Source organism: Rhinoderma darwinii, chromosome 3 (assembly GCF_050947455.1).
Source record: "Rhinoderma darwinii isolate aRhiDar2 chromosome 3, aRhiDar2.hap1, whole genome shotgun sequence".
NCBI classification, from domain to species: domain Eukaryota; kingdom Metazoa; phylum Chordata; class Amphibia; order Anura; family Rhinodermatidae; genus Rhinoderma; species Rhinoderma darwinii.
In genome coordinates, this window is record NC_134689.1 from 283,633,071 (window position 1) to 283,656,689 (window position 23,619).

The following is a 23,619-nucleotide window of genomic DNA, read 5'->3' on the forward strand; positions in this document are numbered from 1 at the left end:
AGTACGCTCGTTGCCGATAATTTCCCTGTGTAAACAGGGCAGCGATCAGCAAATGAACGAGCAAAAGCATTATCATCTGCTGATCGTATAGTTTTAAAAAAGTTACAAATATTATGGTTTTCGGCAGCACATCTCCCTGTGTAAACAGGGAGACATGGTTCCGACACGATAACGTATGGGGACGAACGATCAGAGTAACGACCACTCCTCCCCATCCATAGCTCCAAGTGACAGGTGCAAACGAGCGCCGATCAACGATGTCTCGTTGATCGGCGCTCGCTGCAGGCCGGTGTAATAGGGCCTTTAGAAAGTTGAAATCTATGAGCAGTGCATTCTAAACAGTATTTTTTGGTAAACTTACTTTTTGATTTTATTTGCAGTTAAGCACCATTTTTTTGGGATCATAAGCCACGCCCCTTGTTATTTTCTTTATGGCCGTGGCTACTGTCTATAATATGGCAGAGGATGGAGGAGCATGCGACTAGACACGTCACTCTGTTACAATAGAGGATGCAGTGCGTTGTGGAGACAAGCACAGACACAGGCCACTTACACTGTGGTAGCTTTCTGAAGTGGACAACCCCTTTAAGTTGTTTTTATGCCCTTTCTAATAGTATTATCTGATAAAGCAGCTTACGCGAAGCTTCCGTCACCACGGTGATAAGGCTTTCATTACTATATGTTTACACACAGCAGATTTGTTGCATTCCATATATGTGAATGGAGTGGTTTCTGCACCAGGTGCATAATTGAGTCAGGGCTATTATTACGACAATTATTGGCCTGGGCAACATTTATTTTTGTGTGGGTATCTTATGTGTAAATATTATTTAATCTATTTGTACTTTATTTTAGATTTATTTTTTATTATTAAATGGACAGCTGAACCAAAAATCTCTGTATATTCAGCCTAAGATCATTGATGTTTAATTTCTTTTTTTCCATAGAAAGTGAAAATAGCAATACTTTCATATAACTTTGTATGCAAATGAATGGTATTGTATAGGGAAATCAAGCTGTGTGACAGAAAATTCTTGCCCTAAATATACGTCCCATTGCAGTAACAGTATTAATATATTTCTATGGAAAATGACTCTTGTGCGACAATTGCATCTTCTATTTGAACTTTCACAGCGCAAAGCTCCATCCCAAGAGATCATGCACATAAACGCACTGTGGATCCGTACCAGTTCTGTGTGTTACGGATTCATAATACATTGTTAATGTGATGCCACGTGTATTATAAAAACAACAACAACAACGTTCCATGTGATATTGGTTGGCATATTGGCAGTACTTCATTGACCTATAAGGAGATGAAGTCTGAAAAATATGATCCATCTAGGCAAATCCGTGAGAAATCCCTGTACAGGTGCTGCACTACAGATGCGTCAATGGGAGTCATAAGACTGAACAAATACGATACTACACGGAGCTACAGTGGTGCATTTTACACAACCATAGACCGTTCTGTATGGTATTTTTCATGCGGTCATTTGCATGAGCCCGAACATAAATATTCTCTCTCTTACAAATCCTACACAAATAAAATAGGGTTCACGTGTTCTGAAAATAGGTTCCATTTAGAATTCACAAGTCCATTTTAAAGCACAGTAAAGGAATATCAATTGTTAATACACAATCGAGAAATACTCTATACAAAATATATATCAGCACTGGGAATAGTATATACACCATGTTACAAAAATATGTGAAATGACCGAGTCCTCTTTCACAATGAGTATTGATTGCCTAAGAACTGGATTTTCTAATGAATTATTTTGAATTGGAAATGGAACATATTACAACATGTGACTTGTCAATAGTTCTATGGCAGCTCCGGGCCCACACTCTAGTTAAAAACCCCCCATCTGCCATGAATGGGGCCACAGGTCTTTTTTTCATCAAGTCCCTAGAATTGGTCTGATGGCCACATTTTAAGATTATACCACTCCCAAGGGCCGCAATAAAGCTTAAAGGCTATGTACACCTTTGAAATCTTTATATATATATATATATATATATATATATATATATATATATATATAGAGTTTTGTGCAACTTTCTAAATACTTTTTATTAAAAATAATTTTTACTTTTCGAGATACAGCTGCTTTGTATCCTGGATACAGAGCAGCTGTATCATGCGCGGAGATCTGAATCTAGCAGGTCAGCAGCACTGACAGGTTCAGTGTCAGCAGGTCGCAGGATCGAACTGTTACCAATCACATCTAAGTTCATAACTTAGATGTGATCGATAACAGGTGAATCCTGCATGTCAGAGACACGCAGGACCCGCTGACACGGAACCCGTCAGAACCGCGGACATGACGAATACAGGTCTTAGCGAACTATACAGTTGCTCTGTATACAGGATACAAAGCAGCTGTATCTCAAAAAGTTAAAATTATTTTTACTAAAGTATTTAGAAAGTTGCACAAAACTTTGTATAAATCTCATCCACTTTGCTGCTACTGTAATACACCAGAATTTCCTTAGTGTTTATGCTACGTGTGAGCGTATCCAAAGGAGTAATCTCAGATGACGCACTTATGACATATCGACTTCTCGGACTCTCACGTATCGGGAGAATAGGGAGGTCATCTGCACTTCAGAGTAGAGAAGACAATGTGGCTGCACATGCATGCGGCTGTCTCTATTGTAGTTCATGGTAATTACGGAAACAGCTGACCATGTCATTACGCCCAAAAACTACAAATGATGTATAGTCACCTCTCTACCTTGTCCCCTTCTCTCGGGAGTGCTGAGCCTATCAGACATTTATGGCATAGCTTGTGGATATGCCATAAATGTCTCAGACAGGAATAAAATAAGAAATCTGGGTGACATTAATAATCAAGGTCTGCACAAGGCAAAACAAGGTAAGCGTTTTACCTGATTGCTCCTTTTACGCTGCTTAAAATAGATTTCATACGGCCCCACAGTGCCCGCCTTAACCGTGCCAATAACTGTGCTATCAGTAGGATGCGGCTGTGTCTTTCGGAACTATCAGGACATGTACAAGCATGTCTGTGTCTTCATGGCTGCACAGAATGGCACTGCAGGCAGCAGGCTTTGCACGCCTGCTGTATAGCAATCTCCGGTAATTCCAAAGGCCACTTGAGTGTAGCCTTCATTCTTCCGTCATAGTTGATGGACCTGGAGCTATTCAGCAGCACTTTGTGATTTCGGTGATAGTTACCAACTCCTTACAGTTTGATTCTTGATAATAGGACAAGAACGGCAATTTGGGAATAGGCAGCATTGGTGGAGTATCTATCACTACGCTTTTGAGACCTTGCAGGTGACTTACAATTGCTCTCAACAATGGGGTTAAGACATTTTACTGAAAAAGGAATGCGAAGACTGAAAATTTAGTTATAGCTAAAGTTTGATAAAAACCCCTTTCAAACCTTTAAATACTGGGGGCAGGGGTCCTCTCAACATTGATTATACACCTCGTGTCTGCGTAGGGGCCATGTAAGTGAAGAATTTTGGGTCCTAACAAGACTTACTAGTTGTGCGGGTGTCATCATGCTGGATCTGCTGAAGGAATACCTGTCATAGGCATCATGATGTGACTTGCTATTTATGGAGTCAAATCAAGGGGTGCCTACATAGTTGAGTGTTAGGTGTCCTGTAGATTTAAATCAGAGGTACCCTATCATTTTTCCTTTTAAGTTAAGGCTATTGATGCAGTTTTCATTGGAAGTCCTTAATAGACCGTTACATATAAACTAGTGCCAGACTGCCTTCTACATTGTCTATTAAACGGCGGTGAACCAAAACATAAGAGCATGAAAGCAATGAATGAGGCCATAGTATGAAGCACAAGTAAATCTCCGAGAATAAAAAGGCCCGGCAACACCTGACAAATATCAATGAAGAGCAAAGTAAGAATTCTATCTCCTCTCCGGTCTTGTTGCAGTTCCACTAATTCAATGTTAATGATTTATTGAATGCCATCTATCTGAATTCATGTAAGGATACACAGTTTACTGGTTGTGAATGAAGGCCTCATTCAGTGTATACAGTACACAACATGTCCCCAAGAACAAAATAAATATTCCTGATACAGCCATCTGTGCTTTAAGCTGGCCATTGGCAATCTGCGTTCCCGAAAAAGGCATTTCTCAGCATATTATCAGACCCAGAGAAGAAACAAAAAGGAGAGAAGGGTTTAAATAACTCTTTCATCAAGCAGCTTATTGATGCCTTCACAAATCCTTTTGAGGTACGGCCTGCAGCTTCCATCAAGGCTATAAATGGCAGTAAGGAATTCAACATCTGCAAAATGATTGAAGACTCGGTTGATTCGACCATGGGATTTAGGCGTCAAGTGGCGCTGTACCAATTCATGAAGTAGGGCTTTGCATTCGTGTAGTAGTCCAGAAAGAACACTTTTCTCAAATGTATATTCCACTTCATAGAAACTAACCGCTGTCATAGCTGTCTGGTTGAGCTTTTTCCTGAATTTCTCCACAATCACCAGTTCCTCAGGACTGAACTGGTGATTCCTATACAAAATACCAACTTTTACAGCGACCTTAATAAGGTCTTTTAGGATTTTGTGAGCCTCTTTCTTATTCCTCACATGTTCCTTAGTTGCTTTGAAAAGCTCATCAAAAATTTCGCTGCTTATGTCGTCGATAAGCATGTTTGCCATTGTCTTTGTTGCCATTTTGCTCAGTATTTTCTTCTGAGCTTGTACCGCAAAGCTCTTGGAGCTGAAATGTTCTGGTCCTGTGTTTGAAAGAGAAGACAGTGTCACTTGTTTTGTTTCGTGCTGAACATGTTTAATGGACAGTCAATTTATTCTGTATTGGAGATTAGAAGATTGAGATCACAAATTACATCATTTACCTTTTGCAGAGAAATGGCAGCAACTGGGTGATTTTATACCAAGGATGAAACAGACTTCTTAGCTAAAATTACAACGAATAGATAGACACAATTCTAAAATATACTTTTCATGTGTTCTGGCTTTAAAAAAACTCTCCAACGGCTGACAGTTTTTTTTATTTTTTAATTAATATACGGTTTATTAATATATTTTAAATAAATAATATTGATGCAGGAATGAGCACCAAGTAAAACAACGGCTGACAGATTCTTCAGTTTTGGCTCTTCTACTGGTGGCTTTTACAATTTTGTTTTACTGGAATTTACAGAGCTTTCTATAATTTGTAAAGCTAAATGTGGTCAAAAACTATCAACGTTACATAGGTATAGGATAACAAAGGTGCAGCTTCTAGAAAGTTTAACCAAGAATGACCAAAAATGTGCTGAATGGAATATCTTTGGCCTACAAGTTACCGACTGTGATCAGTACATGGCCCCTCAACGATCACTCAATATACTAGTTTTTGAAACTAAAGTCCTCGTATAGTTACATAGTTGAGGACATAGAAAAAAAACACACAAGTCCATCAAGTTCAACCCATAATCCTACCGTGTTGGTCCAGAGGAAGGCAAAAAAAACTCCTATGAGTCAGTTTCCAAGTTCCTCATATTAGAAGGAAAGTTTTCTTCCCAACTCCAAATATGCAATCAGAATAAATCCCTGGATCAACGTCCCATGTCCAGTTTAGTGTCACTTGTGTACGGTTCTAATTCACAGAAATTGTGTTGCAATAAAGAAAGTCCATTTGTTAAATGTCTATTTTTTTTTTTGTAGAACAATGAGTGATGTCCGGGAAAATTGTGCCCTTGTCACTCTGGCTTTCTCTTCTGACGTTATGCCAGGTTATATACTGTACACCTGGCCTTAGGCATCATCACACCATATGTACATTTGCCTGTCAGTATAAATAATAAATGCTCATTTTTAATTATTTGAATAACATATGTATCTCTTCTGTATGTACATATGGATTGTGAGGAGGTGTTTGAAGCTCACAATTGGCTATAATAGAAGAACAAAACAGTTTTTGTACCAACCATGAACATTTGCTAGTTACTCTTGTAACATCTAACATCTTGCTAGTTAGTCTTGCATCCTGCTACTATACTCATCCAAACCAAGGTGTTTGCTGTACTGCTCTTCACGCTCCACTGTTATTGTAAGCTGAGATCTATCTCTGCGGCCTTGACGAGGAAGACCCAGGGCTGCGTGCTGGGGATCGGTAAGACCAAGATACTTTTGTTGCGGCAGGCGTCTAGCACCTAGACCGACAGCATGAGTTTGCCCTGCATTCTCCTGGTAGAACGGAGGTGTCGGGGGGGGGGGGGGAGGGGGGATTGCATGAGTCCTCTGTAAGTTATAGGGAGCCAAAGCATTATGCCGGAGAATGGAGGCTTGGGATTACATAGGTATGCCACCTTCATTTCCCCTGTTTCACTTTAGTCACCCTCCCTGGACTGTGCTCCTACTCTCACCCCTGCACCCTAGGCTCACCCTGAACACACTATTGCTGATGTTTTTGCAGCAGTTATGCTGTGCAATTCTACACTTCTACAAGCGAAAGTTCAGGTGGGCAGTATGAAGTCTGATATTGCCTTGATTTACCATGATTTACAAAAAGTAACAAAACCCACGCCGAGGGCCATGTGAGTGATCTGAAAGTTTACCTCTTTATTAGGGAATTTAAGAGACACTAAAAAGAAATAGATGTTTTATCCAGGGGATTGTTATTTTGTCCCACATCTGAACCAAAATGACTTTAAACTGTTCCTGGATCTTAACAACTTCATTAGGAAACACTTGAAAGACATTTCATACTGCAAAAATATAAAACATCTGCTGAAACAGAAGTTAACCCTGAGATTACATACTGCCATATAGATGTAAAAGCCGGATCCTTCTTCTACACCCAGTAGAGGACACTATTAGAAACTTTCATGTCATTAGTATCGAATGATTTCCACGAATTAAAAAAAAAAAGACCAGTTATTAAAGACAGGGTGACGTATATAGCAGAAACCAACCGCATTCTTTCGGACACCCATTGTTATAGTATTTAATTAAAGGATCCCACCTTAATATTCTAAATAAAACTCAGCGATATGATTTAAAAAAAAAAACTTTCAAAAAGGATTTATTATATAAAAAAAAACAGAAGGGATTCATACTGATTAGGGAACCACAACTACCATTTTTTTTTTTTTTATCACTTGCGACCTCTCCAGTATCGTAATAAAGAGGCCGCTTCATTTATCAAATCTCACAATATATTAGCACACCAGTAATTTAATAAGTTAAAAACCAGCCACATGGATATGTACAAGTTCTTATACTTGAAACAAAATCTACGAAGATGACCTGGAAAACAGGTATCACCGCAATAATGTATGGCTGATCTGTATGCCTGAGCGAGTGAAACGGTCAAGCCCCACTAAATACTTTTAAAATTTGCTAGAGAAGACACCACACCAAATCCTATTTTAGAAATCACCTCGTCTACTTTGATGCCTGTCAGTAACCCCATAGCCATCAATGACGTCTTTGGCAAAATTGTATTCTGATCTATACTCCTCTAAGGTCGCAAATTATACATCTGAACTAGAGGCATAATTGGATACTATTGTGTTCCCCACCCTGGATAGTTTGGAGGCTGATCTGACCTTAGAGGAAATTACTGTGACTATTAACTCTTTTCCAAACAGGAAAACCCCGGGTCTGGACGGTCTGCCAATAGAACGGTATAAATTACATATTGACTTAATTGCCCTTCATCTGCTTGCCATTTTTCACTCCTCTAGTGGTGCTATTACCCTCCCCCTTCTATGAGAGAGGCTCTTGTGGTGTTGATCCCCAAGCCCCATAAGGATTCTAGAGACTATAGCTCCTACCGGCCTATTTCACTCCTTAATTGTGATATTAAAATATTAGCCAAAATTCTGGCGATACGTATGCAAAAGATCATATTGCATATCATTCATCCCGGCCAATCTGGTTTCATGCCAGGGAAGGACACCGATGTTAATCTTCGGAGGCTCTTTACCAACATAATATAGAGTCAGATGGCACCAGAGTTGTTGTCTCTTTGGACCTTGAGAAAGCATTCGACTCGGTGGAGTGGTCCTACCTCTGGTCTGTTCTAGGCAAATTTGGATTGAACCCACAGCATGTATTAAAACCAATTGTCACATTTCCTCTTCATTTACATTAGCCCGAGGGACTACGCAAGGTTGCTCACTGTCTCCCACCCTTTTTGCACTGGCCATTGAGCGGCTAGCAATAGCTATAAGAGCCTCTCCTGATATAAAGGCCTTCAGGATGGGGGAAGAGGGAGGTGGGTGTCTCTCTATACGAAGAGGATACACTTCTACTCCTCAATGATCCCGTTCCATCTCTGCAGGCACTATTGTCTTTGTTTGATTTATTTACATCCTTCTCTGGGCTCCGTGTGAACTGGTCAAAATCTTTGGTAATGGCGATAGACAATGCAGCTAGTAATGTCATACTGCCTTCCCCGATACAATGGGCAGACAAAATTACTTATCTAGGTTTAATGATTAGCTCAGATACTTGTACTTTTATACCGGACAATGTCACTCCTCTGGTACAACGTCTCAAGATCGATCTTGATGGATGGAGACACCTCCCCCTCACAGTTACAGGCAGAATTAATCTGTTCAAAATGAAGTCCCTTCCTAAATTTTTGTACCTCTTTCACAATTCTCCAGTATGGCTACCCTTATCACGTCTACTCTACTATTGACAAAGACCTTAGAACTTTTATTTGGGCAGGCGGTACTCATAGAATTGTTCTGGGCACACTACAGCTTCCCACTGACCAGGGGGGGACTGGCCCTTCCGAACCTTTATCTCTACTTCCTTGCTAGCAAACTGGTATATGTATGGTGGTGGTTTACCCATAGACACTTTAACCCCTGTACTGAGCGGGAGGCTTCACTTCTTTGTTCCTATAAAGCCCTGGTGAACTGTATTTATAGACAGCCCCCACCCCCCGGGACACACGCACAGTCCCAATGCAGACTACTCTGAAGGTGTAATGGCCGGAAGGAGGTGAAGGGAAAGTGAGCCCTAATCTACCCACCGCCCTGTCCCTGCCTACTTGCAACGACCCGCCCTAGGCGACGAGGTACAACTGGGCGGCGGTCCCTACGCTGTCTAAGTGCACAGGAAAACAAACAGGGAACATGCAAGGGAAGGGGCAGTAGCCACGGAACGCCACGGCGAACGGACAGCCAGGACCAGGACGAAGTGAGTACACCCAAGCGAGCAAGGAGACAGAAGCAAGCCAGGGGCAAAGCAAGGCAGGTCAAGCAGAACTGCAGCAAGGCAGAAGCACGGCAGAAGCAGGCTGGAGCAAGCAGCAGTGGGGCCAGGAATCCAAAAGAATTACAAGCACTGAGGGAGAGAACAGGGCAGGTAATAAAGGACAGGGGGCGGAGCTAACTCCGACAGACCAGGCCGCGATAGGCTCTCCCACTCCTGAGCCTGCCACCCTGGTTGGTGGGAGATGGTGTCAGTCGAACAGGTCTGGCCTCAGGTGTGGATTGATTAATCCCAGGAGTATACCTAGATGAAGTACCTGGCAGATCCCTAACAGTACTCCCCCTTTTATGAGGGGCCACCGGACCCTTACTAAGGGGACCCGGTTTAGTGGGGAAGAGAAGGTGGAACCTCCTGATCAATACCCCAGCGTGAACATCACGGGCAGGTACCCAAGTCCTCTCCTCCGGCCCGTATCCTCTCCAATGGACCAGGTACTGGAGGGAGCCCTGGACCATCCTACTGTCCATAATCTTGGCCACCTCGAATTCCACCCCCTCAGGGGTGAGAACGGGAACAGGAGGTTTCCTCGAGGGGGACCAGGACGGGGAGCAGCGTTTAAGGAGGGAGGCATGGAAGACGTCATGTATGCGAAAAGATGGGGGCAGCTCCAGACGGAAGGATACAGGGTTGAGGACTTCAATGATCTTATAAGGTCCAATAAATCGGGGAGCAAACTTCCTGGACGGGACCTTAAGGCGCAAGTTCCTGGACGACAACCAGACCAAATCCCCGACGACAAACCGGGGGTTAGCAGAACGTCTACTATCCGCCTGAATCTTTTGTGCGCTCTGGGACGCCTCTAGGTTCTTCTGAACCTGGGCCCAGACAGTGCACAGTTCCCGATGAACATCCTCTACCTCAGGATTATTGGAACAACCAGGGGAGACGGAGGAGAATCTTGGGTTAAACCCGAAATTACAGAAAAACGGGGAGACCCCTGACGAGTTACTGATCCGGTTATTCAAGGAAAATTCAGCAAGGGGAAGGAATGAGACCCAATCGAATTGACAGTCAGAGATGAAACACCTTAAATATTGTTCCAGGGATTGGTTGGTCCTTTCCGTTTGGCCATTAGTTTCGGGATGGAAGGCGGAGGAGAAGGACAGATCAATCTCCAACTTTTTACAAAAAGCTCTCCAAAATAAGGAAACAAATTGTACCCCTCTGTCAGAAACGATATTGACTGGGGCCCTATGGAGACGCAGGATGTGTTTCAAAAACAAAGAAGCTAACGTCTTGGCGTTAGGTAGCTTCTTAAGGGGCACAAAGTGGCACATCTTGCTGAAGCGGTCGACTACCACCCACACCACCGACTTGCCCTGAGATGGAGGCAAATCGGTGATAAAATCCATGGAGATATGGGTCCAAGGTCTCTGGGGAATGGGCAAGGAACGTAGTAGGCCCGCAGGTCGGGACCTAGGGGTTTTGGACCTAGCGCAAACCTCACAAGCGGCGACGTAAGCCCTAACGTCTTTAGGCAACCCAGGCCACCAATAGTTTCTGGTAATGAGGTGTTTGGTGCCCAAGATGCCAGGATGACCAGATAGAGCGGAGTCATGGTTTTCCCTGAGTACCCTCAGCCGGTATTGCAGGGGAACAAACAGTTTGTCCCCAGGGACGTTCCCGGGAGCTGCACCCTGATCAGTCGCGATATCAGAAGCTAAATCAGAATCCGTGGCAGAGACGATTATACCAGGGGGTAAAATACAAGCAGGATCCTTCTCAGAAGGAGGATTGGCCATGAAACTACGTGACAGAGCATCAGCCTTAATATTCTTGGACCCAGCCCTATAGGTAACCAAGAAATTAAATCTGGTAAAGAATAGTGCCCACCGAGCTTGTCTAGGATTAAGCCTCCGGGCCGATTCTAGGAAAACCAGATTCTTGTGATCCGTAAGGACCGTTACCTGGTGTCTGGCCCCCTCCAGGAAGTGCCGCCACTCCTCAAAAGCCCATTTAATGGCTAGAAGTTCGCGGTTGCCAATATCATAGTTACTCTCCGTGGGCGAAAACTTCCTAGAGAAGCACAGGGGCGGAGATGGGTGAGGGAGCTGGTACCCTGGGACAAGACGGCCCCCACTCCCACCTCGGAAGCGTCAACCTCCACAATAAATGGCTCCTCTTAGTTGGGCTGAATCAGCACGGGGGCCGAGATAAAGCACTTCTTGAGGGTCTCAAAGGCCTGGACGGCCTCAGGGGGCCAATGGAGGACATCAGCACCCTTGCGGGTAAGGTCCGTAAGAGGCTTAGCGACGACCGAGAAGTTGGCAATAAATCTCCTGTAATAGTTGGCGAACCCTAAAAAACACTGTAACGCCTTAAGGGAGGCAGGTTGGACCCATTCCGCCACAGCCTGAACCTTGGCAGGGTCCATGCGGAATTCATGAGGAGTGAGGATTTGCCCTAAAAATGGTATCTCCTGTACCCCAAAGACACATTTTTCAGTCTTAGCAAACAGATTATTCTCCCGAAGGACCTGGAGCACCTTCCTGACATGCTCCACGTGGGAGGACCAGTCCTTGGAAAACACCAGTATGTCATCAAGGTACACAACAAGAAAATTACCCAGGTACTCTCTCAGGATTTCATTAATAAAATTCTGGAAGACAGCAGGGGCATTACACAACCCAAAGGGCATGACCAGGTATTCGAAATGACCCTCGGGTGTGTTGAACGCAGTTTTCCACTCATCCCCCTCTTTGATGCGGATAAGGTTATATGCCCCCCGTAGATCGAACTTAGAAAACCATTGGGCTCCCTGAACCTGATTAAAAAGATCCGGAATCAAAGGAAGTGGGTACTGGTTCCTTACGGTGACCTTATTCAGGTTACGATAATCAATGCACGGCCTAAGACCACCATCCTTCTTCCCCACGAAGAAGAAGCCAGCACCTACAGGAGAAGTCGAGGGGCGAATGAAACCCTTGGCCAGGCATTCTTGGATATACACCCTCATGGCTTCACGTTCAGGACATGAAAGATTAAATATCCTACCCTTAGGAAGCTTGGCACCAGGCACCAAATCGATAGCGCAATCGTAATCTCTATGGGGGGGCAACACCTCGGAGGCCTCCTTAGAAAACACATCGGCGAAGTCCTGAACAAACTCAGGAAGCGTGTTTACCTCCTCCCGGGGAGAAATAGAGTTAACAGAAAGACATGACATAAGACATTCATTACCCCATTTGGTGAGATCCCCAGTATTCCAATCAAACGTGGGATTATGCAACTGCAACCAGGGAAGGCCTAAAACCAGATCAGACGATAATCCCTGCATCACCAGTACAGAGCACTGCTCCAAATGCATGGAGCCAACAAGGAGTTCAAAAACAGGAGTATGCTGAGTAAAATAACCATTAGCAAGGGGAGTTGAGTCGATTCCTACTACAGGGATAGGATAAGGTAAATCAATACAAGGCATCTTTAGAGACATAGCAAAATCCGCAGACATGATATTAGCAGATGACCCTGAATCCACGAAAGCACTGCCCGTGGCAGCCCGGCCAGCAAACGAGACCTGAAAGGGAAGCAAAATTTTATTGCGTTTCACATTAACGGGAAATACCTGTGCGCCCAAGTGACCTCCCCGATGATCACTTAGGCGCGGAAGTTTTCCGGCTTCTTATTCTTGCGCCTGGGACAGGTGTTCAGTAGATGCTTGTCGTCCCCACAGTAGAAGCAGAGACCATTCATTCTGCGAAACTCCCTACGTTGTCGAGGGGACATGGAGGCCCCGAGTTGCATAGGTACCTCCGAGTCCTCCGTGGAGGGGCGAGGAGACGGGACCTCGGGGGGGATCGCAGAAAAGTCAGAGGGGAGCACACTGAAGCGTTCTAGCTGACGTTCCCTGAGACGTCGGTCAAGTCGTACTGCTAGGGCCATAACCTGGTCAAGGGAGTCAGACGAGGGGTAGCTAACCAGCAGATCCTTCAGGGCGTCAGATAATCCTAACCTAAACTGGCACCTTAGGGCCGGATCGTTCCACTGAGAAGCTACGCACCACTTCCTAAAATCAGAACAGTATTCCTCAACCGGTCTCCTACCCTGACGTAAGGTCACCAGCTGACTCTCGGCTAAGGCAGTCCTGTCAGTCTCGTCGTAAATGAGTCCGAGGGCAGAGAAAAAACGATCAACAGAGGAAAGTTCAGGGGCGTCAGGAGCCAAGGAGAAGGCCCACTCTTGGGGCCCTTCCTGGAGTCGGGATATGATCATACCCACCCGCTGGTTCTCGGAACCTGAGGAGTGGGGCCTTAGGCGGAAATACAGTCTGCAACTCTCCCGGAAGGAGAGAAACGTCTTACGGTCCCCTGAGAACCGGTCAGGTAACTTGAGGTCGGGTTCTAGAGGTGAGGTGAGGGGTACTACTAAAGCAGCGTCACCCTGATTGACCCTTTGGGCCAGGGCCTGGACCTGTAGGGAGAGGCCCTGCATCTGCTGGGCCAGGGTCTCAAGGGGGTCCATGATAGCGTCAGCGTAGGAGAAATGGTAGACTAGGTAAGGGCTTGTAATTATGTAATGGCCGGAAGGAGGTGAAGGGAAAGTGAGCCCTAATCTACCCACCGCCCTGTCCCTGCCTACTTGCAACGACCCGCCCTAGGCGACGAGGTACAACTGGGCGGCGGTCCCTACGCTGTCTAAGTGCACAGGAAAACAAACAGGGAACATGCAAGGGAAGGGGCAGTAGCCACGGAACGCCACGGCGAACGGACAGTCAGGACCAGGACGAAGTGAGTACACCCAAGCGGGCAAGGAGACAGAAGCAAGCCAGGGGCAAAGCAAGGCAGGTCAAGCAGAACTGCAGCAAGGCAGAAGCACGGCAGAAGCAGGCTGGAGCAAGCAGCAGTGGGGCCAGGAATCCAAAAGAATTACAAGCACTGAGGGAGAGAACAGGGCAGGTAATAAAGGACAGGGGGCGGAGCTAACTCCGACAGACCAGGCCGCGATAGGCTCTCCCACTCCTGAGCCTGCCACCCTGGTTGGTGGGAGATGGTGTCAGTCGAACAGGTCTGGCCTCAGGTGTGGATTGATTAATCCCAGGAGTATACCTAGATGAAGTACCTGGCAGATCCCTAACAGAAGGTTTGGCAGAGATCAATGCTGCTCTTTAACTCTCTTGGTCGCCCAGGACACCGCTCTGGTATAATCCGCTTCTGCCACAGTTCCGAAGACTCCCTAACCCCGGTGAGTGGGCAACCCAGGGTATATTGACCTTGGAGGATGTGGTAGTGGATGATAATGCAGCTACTTTTACACAACTTAGGTCTAAACACCAGATCCCGACCCATCTCAGGCTCCATTTTTTTCAGCTTAGACACGCTCTTTGGTCACAAATTGCTGGATATAATGTCATACTATGCACAGGAGGATTGTGTGACACAGGAAACGTTTGCTAAACCATTGCCCATACTTTATAGACAGCTGTTAACTAAGGGTATGTTCACACGGCCAAATTTCAGACGTATACGAGGCGTATTTTGCCTCGTTTTACGTCTGAAAATAGGGCTACAATACCTCGGCAAACATCTGCCCATTCATTTGAATGGGTTTGCCGACGTACTGTGCAGACGACCTGTTATTTACGCGTCGTCGTTTGACAGCTGTCAAACGACGAAGCGTAAAAATACAGCCTCGTCAAAAGAAGTGCAGGACACTTCTTTGGACGTTTTTGGAGCTGTTTTCTCATAGACTCCAATGAAAACAGCTCCAAAAACGGACGTAAAAAACGCCGCGAAAACGGCGTGAAAACACCGCGAAAAATGCGAGTTGGTAAAAAAACGTCTGAAAAGCAGGGTCTGTTTTCCCTTGAAAACAGCTCTGGATTTTCAGACGTTTTTGTTGACTACGTGTGAACATACCCTTAATCTTCTAATAAACTTGACAGAGCCTTGGACCGCTGGTCTCAGACTCTTCCGTATGTACAGATGATCATAAAGAAATACTATCCGCTCTAACAGGTCCTTTATTATCCACAAGAGACCGGACTTATTCAATTAAAATTTTCAACCAAATTTATTATACACCTTCCAAATTATTTAGGATGGGACGTATATCTACTCCCGTCTGTCCACAATGTAAATGAACTGAGGGCACCTTTCTGCATATGTTCTGGGAGTGTCCATTTATAAATAACTTCTGGACTGAAGTACTGGAATTTCTCGAGCTTAAAGTAGGACTCCCTCATATACTTCAACCCAGAACTTGCCTTTTATTACTTGTGGAAGACCTTATACATACTGTGGCGGTTAGGTCTCTCATGATGCTCCTATTTTATGCCAAGAAAACTATACTCCTGCATTGGAAACACCCTAAGGTTCCTACACTTTCAGCATGGATTACCTTAGTAATCTCTACCCTGCCACTTTAAAACTTACTTATGTGGATGTCCTGATAAATTTATAAAAGGTGTGGAGCTCCTGGATAGCCAACCCTCATACCAGCTCATAGGCTTGATATAGCACAGTTGAACTGGACCTGGAGGTGCCGACGTCTCCGGTTGGTCTCCCATTCCTCCATCGAACTTCTCCCTTTGACTAATCCTCACCAGATTTTATTTTATATATATATACTGCTGATAAGGAAAGGTTGTTTGTTAGGCTGTGTTCACACGACCTATTTTCAGGCATAAACGAGGCGTATTATGCCTCGATTTACACCTGAAAATACGGCTCCAATACGTCGGCAAACATCTGCCCATTCATTTGAATGGGTTTGCCGACGTACTATGCCGACGACCTGTAATTTTACGCATCGCTGTCAAAAGACGGCGCGTAAAATAACAGCCTCGGCAAAGAAGTGCAGGACATTTCTTTGGATGTCATTTGAGCCATTTTTCATTGAATCCAAGGAAGAACAGCTCTAAATTACGGCCGTAATTGCAGAGTACGAGCAATTACGTCTGAAATTACGGAGCCGTTTTCTCCTGAAAACGGCTCCGTAATTTCAGACGTAATGGTCGTTATCGTGTGCACATAGCCTTAGAGTTTTGTTTTGGTAAAGGTTCAACCTGTAGAGGCGACAAGCCTTCTTTACTGTGAGAACTGTGAATCTATGGAATAGTCACCGCAGGAGCTGGTCACAGCAGGGACAGTAGATGGCTTTAATAAAGGGTTAGATAATTTCCTAGAACAAAAAAATATTAGCTCCTATGTGTAGAAATTTTTCCTTCCCTTTTCCCTTCCCTTGGTTGAACTTGACGGACATGTGTCTTTTTTCATCGTACTAACTATGTAACTATGTAACTATGTATGTCAACTTATGCATATCAATATGTGAGACATGTATCCGTGTGGTTTTTGTTAATAACGGACCTTGTATACTTGGTATTATTACTATATTACTTGCTATGTGCAACACTGAATATTACACTTTTGTATTTGTACCATTGTTTTTTAGGAGGTCTTAATAAAAATTACCTTTAAAAGAAAAAAAAAATACTTTGAAAATTGCTACGGTTGGTTCTGACAAGCGAACTTCATTATTTGCGGCGTAAAGGGTGCATCGTGCCCCCACTAGACATCTACCTCCAGGCAGCCCTCCATGCTGATTAAATTGCTATACTACAGAGGTAAGGACATTTTCTCTGTCAAGGTAGGGAATGACAGGATCTTAGAGTGGATGGCCACAAGCTTGTTTGCGGATTATTCTTCCGATGTGCAGAAGCGACAAGCACAATTCCTGGAAATAAAACTGCATAACATCAGAACCTTAATTCAGTTATGAGTATTATTCAGGATTTTGGTGGGTACTCAGCGCTTACCACCAGTTGGGGAAAAAAAAACAAAAAACAGTCCTTGCGTCTCCGTGCTCTATCCTTCTCAAATGTGTGTTGTCATACTTGGTGGTACTAGTTTCTATAAAACAGCTGGAGATGCAATACTTTGCATGGACAATAATGAGTGATAGCTGCGCCAGGGACCAGATGATGGATCACCTTAAAAGGGGTTGTCCAGTTTTTATTTATACAGTTTTCTAATATACATTTATTATAGTGAATGAGGCCCCTGTCACAGTAGAATGGTACAACCCAGGGATTAGTCCTGTGCAGTGCATCCACAGGCTAACTGAATGCGACCAAACATGGCGTCAGTCATGCGACCCACCACGCAATGAGTTGGGGCAACATGGGCTATCTGAATAGGACTAATGGTGGAATAATGATAAACAATTGGATTCACTGCCTGTATTCACGGTCTGTAGATGATTTATAAAATAACGGCCTCTCTCTAGGGAATGTTGTCATGTTCTTAATAAAGTTGAATAAAAAAAAACAAAAAACACAACACACTGAGGGGACAGGGAGAAGAATGTAAGAGCTGCTCCTCACAGACACTGACCGACATGATGAGCTGTTGCTATAGGTAGAAAATCTTTATAACTTCTGCTCCTCAATAACCTATTATTCACCTGTTATATACCTGGATAGTGTTGCCTGAATGCCAGTGGTCGCATGATGTGATGATGTGTGTCACATGACTGTCTATTTAGTTATCGTATGGGTGTTTTTTTGTGGACAAATCTGTGGGCTATACAATTTTTTTTTATTTGTAGACAGAGACATCTGCACTGATATAAGAAAGTATGTGAGCTATATTTTAAATGCATACATAATAGAGATCTGTATATCTTCCTATTCTATAAATAAATGAAGAGAAAAAATGAAAAGTGGACATACCCTTTAAGTGTATGCTGTGAAAGAGTCGTAAGATACACTTTGGAGCAGATTTACTAAGAGTGGAATTTCATACGTCAGCCTTAGACTGGAGGCTGCTGTAGTAAGATGCAACAAACGTCTTACATTTTAGACTGTACGTGCACCAAAAATGGAAATCTATGCCAGCTACGAGCTGGTGTAGATTTTTACTATCATTTACGCCAATTCCTGATGTAAACTATAACAAATTTGACAGGCCATGAGTGGCCCTGTCCCTTCGGTTAAGCCCCAACCACTTTTAATAAAGAGAACGTAAATTTTTCAGTTTTTCTACCGTTCTTTCCTCTAAGGCCCCATGCACATAAACGTAAAAACGCCCATAATTACGGGCCCATAGACTTCTATTGGCCACGACTACCTTCCCGTTTGCTTACGGGAATGTGCCCGGGCCGTTGAAAAAATATGGAACATGTCCTATTTCAGGCCGTAATTACGCCACGGGCAGGTGCATATTAGTCTATGGGGCTCCCGCAATTACGGGTGGCTACGTGTGTGCACCCGTAATTACGGGAGCGTTGCTGGGCGACGTCAGGAAATAGTCACTGGCCAGGGTGCTGAAAGAGTTAAACGATCAGTGCGGGACAGAGAGAAGGGGCTGCGCTGATTGGCAGTAACTCTTTCAGCACCCTGGACAGTGAGTACCATGCGCGACGCTCACAATATAGATGTCTAAGGTTACTTCAAAAACCCATAACAAAAAAAAGTTAATACTTACCCAGAACTCCCTGCTTCTTCCTCCAGTCCGGCCTCCTGGGAGAACGTTCAGCCCATGTGACCGCTGCAGCCAATCACAGGCTGCAGCGGACACATGGACTGCCGCGTCATCCAGGGAGGTCGGACTGGATGTCAAAAGAGGGACGCGTCACCAAGACAACTGACAGGGGGAAGTATGAACTTTTTACTTACAATCGCTGCGTTCCGCTGCGGAAACTCTGCCCGAAAGGGCTGCCCCTAGAGAGAAGGGGCTTCCGATTAGTGCAGAGAAAACGGGTCCGTAAATACTGGTGGAATACGAGTCGAACACGTGTGACAAAGGACCCGTATTTACGGCAGTATTTACGGGAGGAAAAAAATATGTTCGTGTGCATGGGGCCTAAAATTGGTGGAAAAGGCATAATAAATCTTCCCCGGGGTCCTAAAATGCCTGTGGATCCACTCCCAGTGGATTCCAGGGAGTGCTCTGGGGTGTTGCAATGTGTATGCTCTTTTCATTACCTGGCATAATGAACATTATGCGACAGGATTATATTTCATTAAATTTGACCTCATCTTCAATGCTTTAAGGCTTAGATGACCGTGTGGCCTAAACTCTCGTCAATTATTGGTAGAGCAAACCTAATTAAAATACTTATGCCCCAACTAGGGATGCACGAAAAAAAAAAAAAAAACACATACACCTTTATTACTATAAACATTAAAATAAGTCTCAATACATAAAATATACATATTCAGTATTGGCGCGGCCGTAATAACCTGCACAACAATTTTTTTGCGTCATTTATGATGTGTACGCTGTAAAAAATAAAATAAAAACGGCTTTCTATCACTTATTGTGGGGCACAAGGTGTGATGAATTTAACCTCCATGTGCCGTAATTAACCCCATTATGTACCTTACACATGAACCCATTATGACTGAGAAACATGATGGGGTTAATTACTATTTATGTGAGGCACGTGGAGGTTAAATTCATCATCGCACCTCGCGCCTCACATCACAAAATGGAAGAACTTTTTTTTTTATTATTACTGTTGGCAAAGTATCGAAATCGCAATACTAAACGGAGTATCGGTATCGAAGTCCAAATTCTGGTATCGTGACATCCCTAGCCCCAACTGCTCTACATATTGCACAATTCCCGTATACAGACTGTGGTGTTCCAAGGTATTTATATTAATGGTCCTTTCTGTCAATTTGGAAAGGTGGCTCACCCAGAATTCCTTTAATAAAACGTCAATTGCCCAAGAATGATGGAGAACTTGCAGTACCTATGGCTTGGCTATACTATCGAGCCTCCCAACTTCAGCACCATGGGGGCTGGGGCTCAGATGTTTAGAAGGAATCAGGTGCATGCCGTATTATCCCTATCAGAGTGTGTTCAATGCCTTCATACAGATTATGCAACAAGTTCATTAGTAATTGAGCTATGCAGCTGTAAATATACCAAGGTAAAACACTTACATTCTACTCTTACCTACACCTGCCGTACTGTAAATGGTCGATGGAGAGCACCTCTGCACTCCATCATAACCTGTGTAAGTGGAGTTGCCTAAGGGTGTCTTATCATTTCCATTAAATGCTAGGATATTCTTTGACTCACATCCGCATTTCCCATACAGAAAACGGTTACCTTTCAATATACAATCACGGTTAACTCCATGTATCATTACTTTCTAACTCATTATTATATGCTGCCATTCAGTACGGTATAAAGTTCAATAATTTGCTGTACTGAAGTATTAGTCAGGGAAATTATTTAAAAGTACTCGTGGTTTACATTATAGGGACACATATTATAACGGACAGTTAACTCCTACAGAGTAAGTTTAAATCACAGAGAGAAAAAAACAAAATCCATACAGAACCAATATAGCAAACATATACAACCTAATCACTATATCTCTATAGAACACCGTATTAGAGTACATGAGGCCTAAAAGGTCAGAAAGCATTCAGTGTGAAAAATGTAATAGTGAGTATTAGGAAGGTTGAAAATACAGATTTACATGACTGTATGTAAAAGCAGGTTCACCTGAGATACCCCCAATGATCTAGCAGAATAGATAGCATGGTCATTCATTGGTTACTTGTATATACTTGTGTCAGACACTAGTGCTTACATACACACACATATTTACACTGTGCTTAGTCTGTACTGACAAAGACTTTTATACATACTATGACAATCTAGCCATGAATTTCACGGTCAGTGTCTAAGCCCAAAACGGTAAATGATGGGGCCAGTACTTGGTGAGCTAGCCATATACACTATGGACAGTCCCTAGACTTTGCTATATTATGACTGAGCCAAGTCCTTTGTGGCGGAGTGGTATATCTAGTATATCTGGTGACCTAGCAGTAACTACTATGGCAAGTGTAAACTGTATTAGTAATGGTTTGTGCTATGCAGTTTTTATATAGTATGAAATAAAGTTAAGCACTTATATATTCTTTCTGCTCCAGGTAATAGATTGTTCAGTGGATTATTGACATGCTAGAAAATTATACACTTGCACCTTTGCATTGCACCTAAGTTCATCTCCAATGATCACAGGAAACTGAAGCACATTGGCATATTTATTTATATTAATGCCACTTTTGAACGCGACCACTAATGTATCATTGCTTTACAGACCCTTAATAAGATTAAATTAAAATACTATTCTGATGTAAACTGACAGAATATTTGCTTACAAAGAAGGCACAACTAAAGTGTTACATCAAAGACAAATGTGAACTTGTTCTTCCACAATTCCCCTGACAGACACTACTGAAGGCAATGAGTGGGTAGAACATTATACACTGCACAATCCAGTTCACAATGTAAAGATACGTCACTGGGGACATCCAGTTGTCAGGTAAATAAAACCACTTCTATATATACTATGCCCATGTTGGACTGCGTGCATCCAGGTGACATTATAGAACTTTAGCATAGAGGATAAACCTTCCTGAAACAAAGCATAGTCCTGGAGGTGGTCCAGCCTGACCAAGTATATTCCTCTACTCTTGTGGAGAAAGTGTAATGTCTTTCCTTCTACAGCAACCTGAATGTGTGTTTGACCAGGAAACAGGCTATTTCTCCAGTGCTGATCTTCTGGAAGACCTGGAACAAGGCTCTAGTTTCTGGAATGAGCAGAGGACGGTGGGCCCCTTTTAAACCAGTACAGACCAGGTCTTTTACGGTCAGGTGGGTGCAATTAAACACCAGGTGGGCAATCCCTTGAAGAGTGTAAAGGGACTTTTACACTGAGCGGTTATCGGGCAGACAAGCGTTCATAGAATGCTCGTTGCCGATAATTGCTCTGTGTAAACAGGGCAGAGATTAGCAGATGAACGAGCGATGATCTGCTGATCGTATCGTTTTAAAAAAGTAAAATATTATCATTGTCGGCAGCACAAACAAGGGAGAAGTGCTGCTGACATGATCATGTATGGGGACGAGCGATCAGAGTAACGTCCGCTTGTCCCCATCCATAGATCCTTGTGCCAGGAGCAACCGAGCGCCGATCAATGAGCTATCTGTTTTATCAGCGCTCGCTGCACCGGCCAAACGGCCACATTTCCCAGACGGACCACAGTTCAGGGAGCCGGGCTTCTAGCATCATAGTTATGTATGACGCTAGGTGTTCCTGCCTCCCCGCGGAAGTACTGTCCCGTAGTGAAACATGTTTACAGTATGGGACAGTAGTCCAGCGGGGAGGCAGTGACTCACAGCGTCATACATAACTATGATGCTAGGAGCCCGGCTCCCTGAACTGTGTTCGGTCAGGGATATGCGGTCGACATGCGGTCCGTATATCAAGGACCAAACACTGGGGCCTAAAAGTCAGGAGTTCTCCCTGATTGAGGAACATATGAAGGCATTGTTGTGAGGTAGAGAGCACAGAAGAGCAACATTTATTTTCTGTTTTGACTAAAATGTAAAAGGCGGTTTTCTTTCTGTATACAAAATAAACACAGACGAGCCCTATTTTTGGACTTTATACATTCACGATCTCTATAATATCTGTGCCCATTGTGCCTACCTTTCTTGATGATAATCTCCAATACTCTATAATGTATTTTAACCCCTTAGCGCACCAGGACGTACCGGTACGTCCTGCATTGAAGTGCTTTAAGCCACAGGGACGTACCGGTGCGTCCTGGCTAAAAACTGTCACCCTGTCAAAGGACAAGGTGACAGAACTGTGCCGTCAACTGTTTATGACAGTTGACCGGCACAGTAAGACGGCAGGGGACCATTCACAGCGATCTCCTGCCGGCGATCGCTGTGATTGGTCAGTCAAAGCAGACTGACCAATCCCTGCTCTATGACGTGGGTATGTGATGACGCTGGCTCAGAAGCTGAGCCAGCGTTATCACCACCGGGAATCAGATGTCCGGCACCCCTCTGTAACGGCCAGGACCGGAGCTAGGCTCCGATCCGGCCGATTAACCCCTTCGATGCATCGATCAACGCGATCGATGCATCGAAGTGGCTTGTAGCCTGTCGGCAACCACGATGGTTGCCACGGGCGCGGGTGTCAGCTGTTTGTCACAGCTGACATCGTGCCCTAACGGCCAGGACCGGAGCAAGGCTCCGATCCGGCCGATTAACCCCTTAGATGCAGCTATCGCTGCATCTAAGTGATTAGATCGTACCCTATGATTGCTAATAACAACCATCGGCACCCGCGAAGGTTCCGATGGTTGCTATGGCAACCATAGCCTAACAATCGCTTCCTAGTACGGAAGCCTATTAGGCCCCGCCGGGAGGCGAAGCCTAATAGGCTTGCTGTCAGTGAATAGCTGACAGCTCTAATACACTGCACTATGTAGGTAGTGCAGTGTATTAGAATAGCGATCAGGGCTTCATGCCTTCAAGTTCCCTAGTGGGACAAAAAAAAAAGTTAAAACAAGTTAATAAAAATGTTGAAAAAAAAAGTAAAAAAAAATACTTTTC

At 44.0% G+C, this 23,619-nt stretch overlaps 1 protein-coding gene across 2 annotated transcripts in view; it reads right to left on the bottom strand.

Moving 5' to 3' along the window:
* Positions 1 to 384: 384 nt before the first annotated feature.
* Positions 385 to 23,619, bottom strand: part of TNFAIP8L3 (TNF alpha induced protein 8 like 3) — a 109,458-nt gene continuing 86,223 nt past the window's right edge. For both annotated transcript variants that reach the window (XM_075858004.1, XM_075858005.1), the window contains one exon: positions 385 to 4,743. In XM_075858004.1, the coding sequence (XP_075714119.1) occupies positions 4,181 to 4,743 (563 nt within the window). In that variant the 3' untranslated portion in view covers positions 385 to 4,180. The remainder of the gene's footprint in view (positions 4,744 to 23,619) is intronic.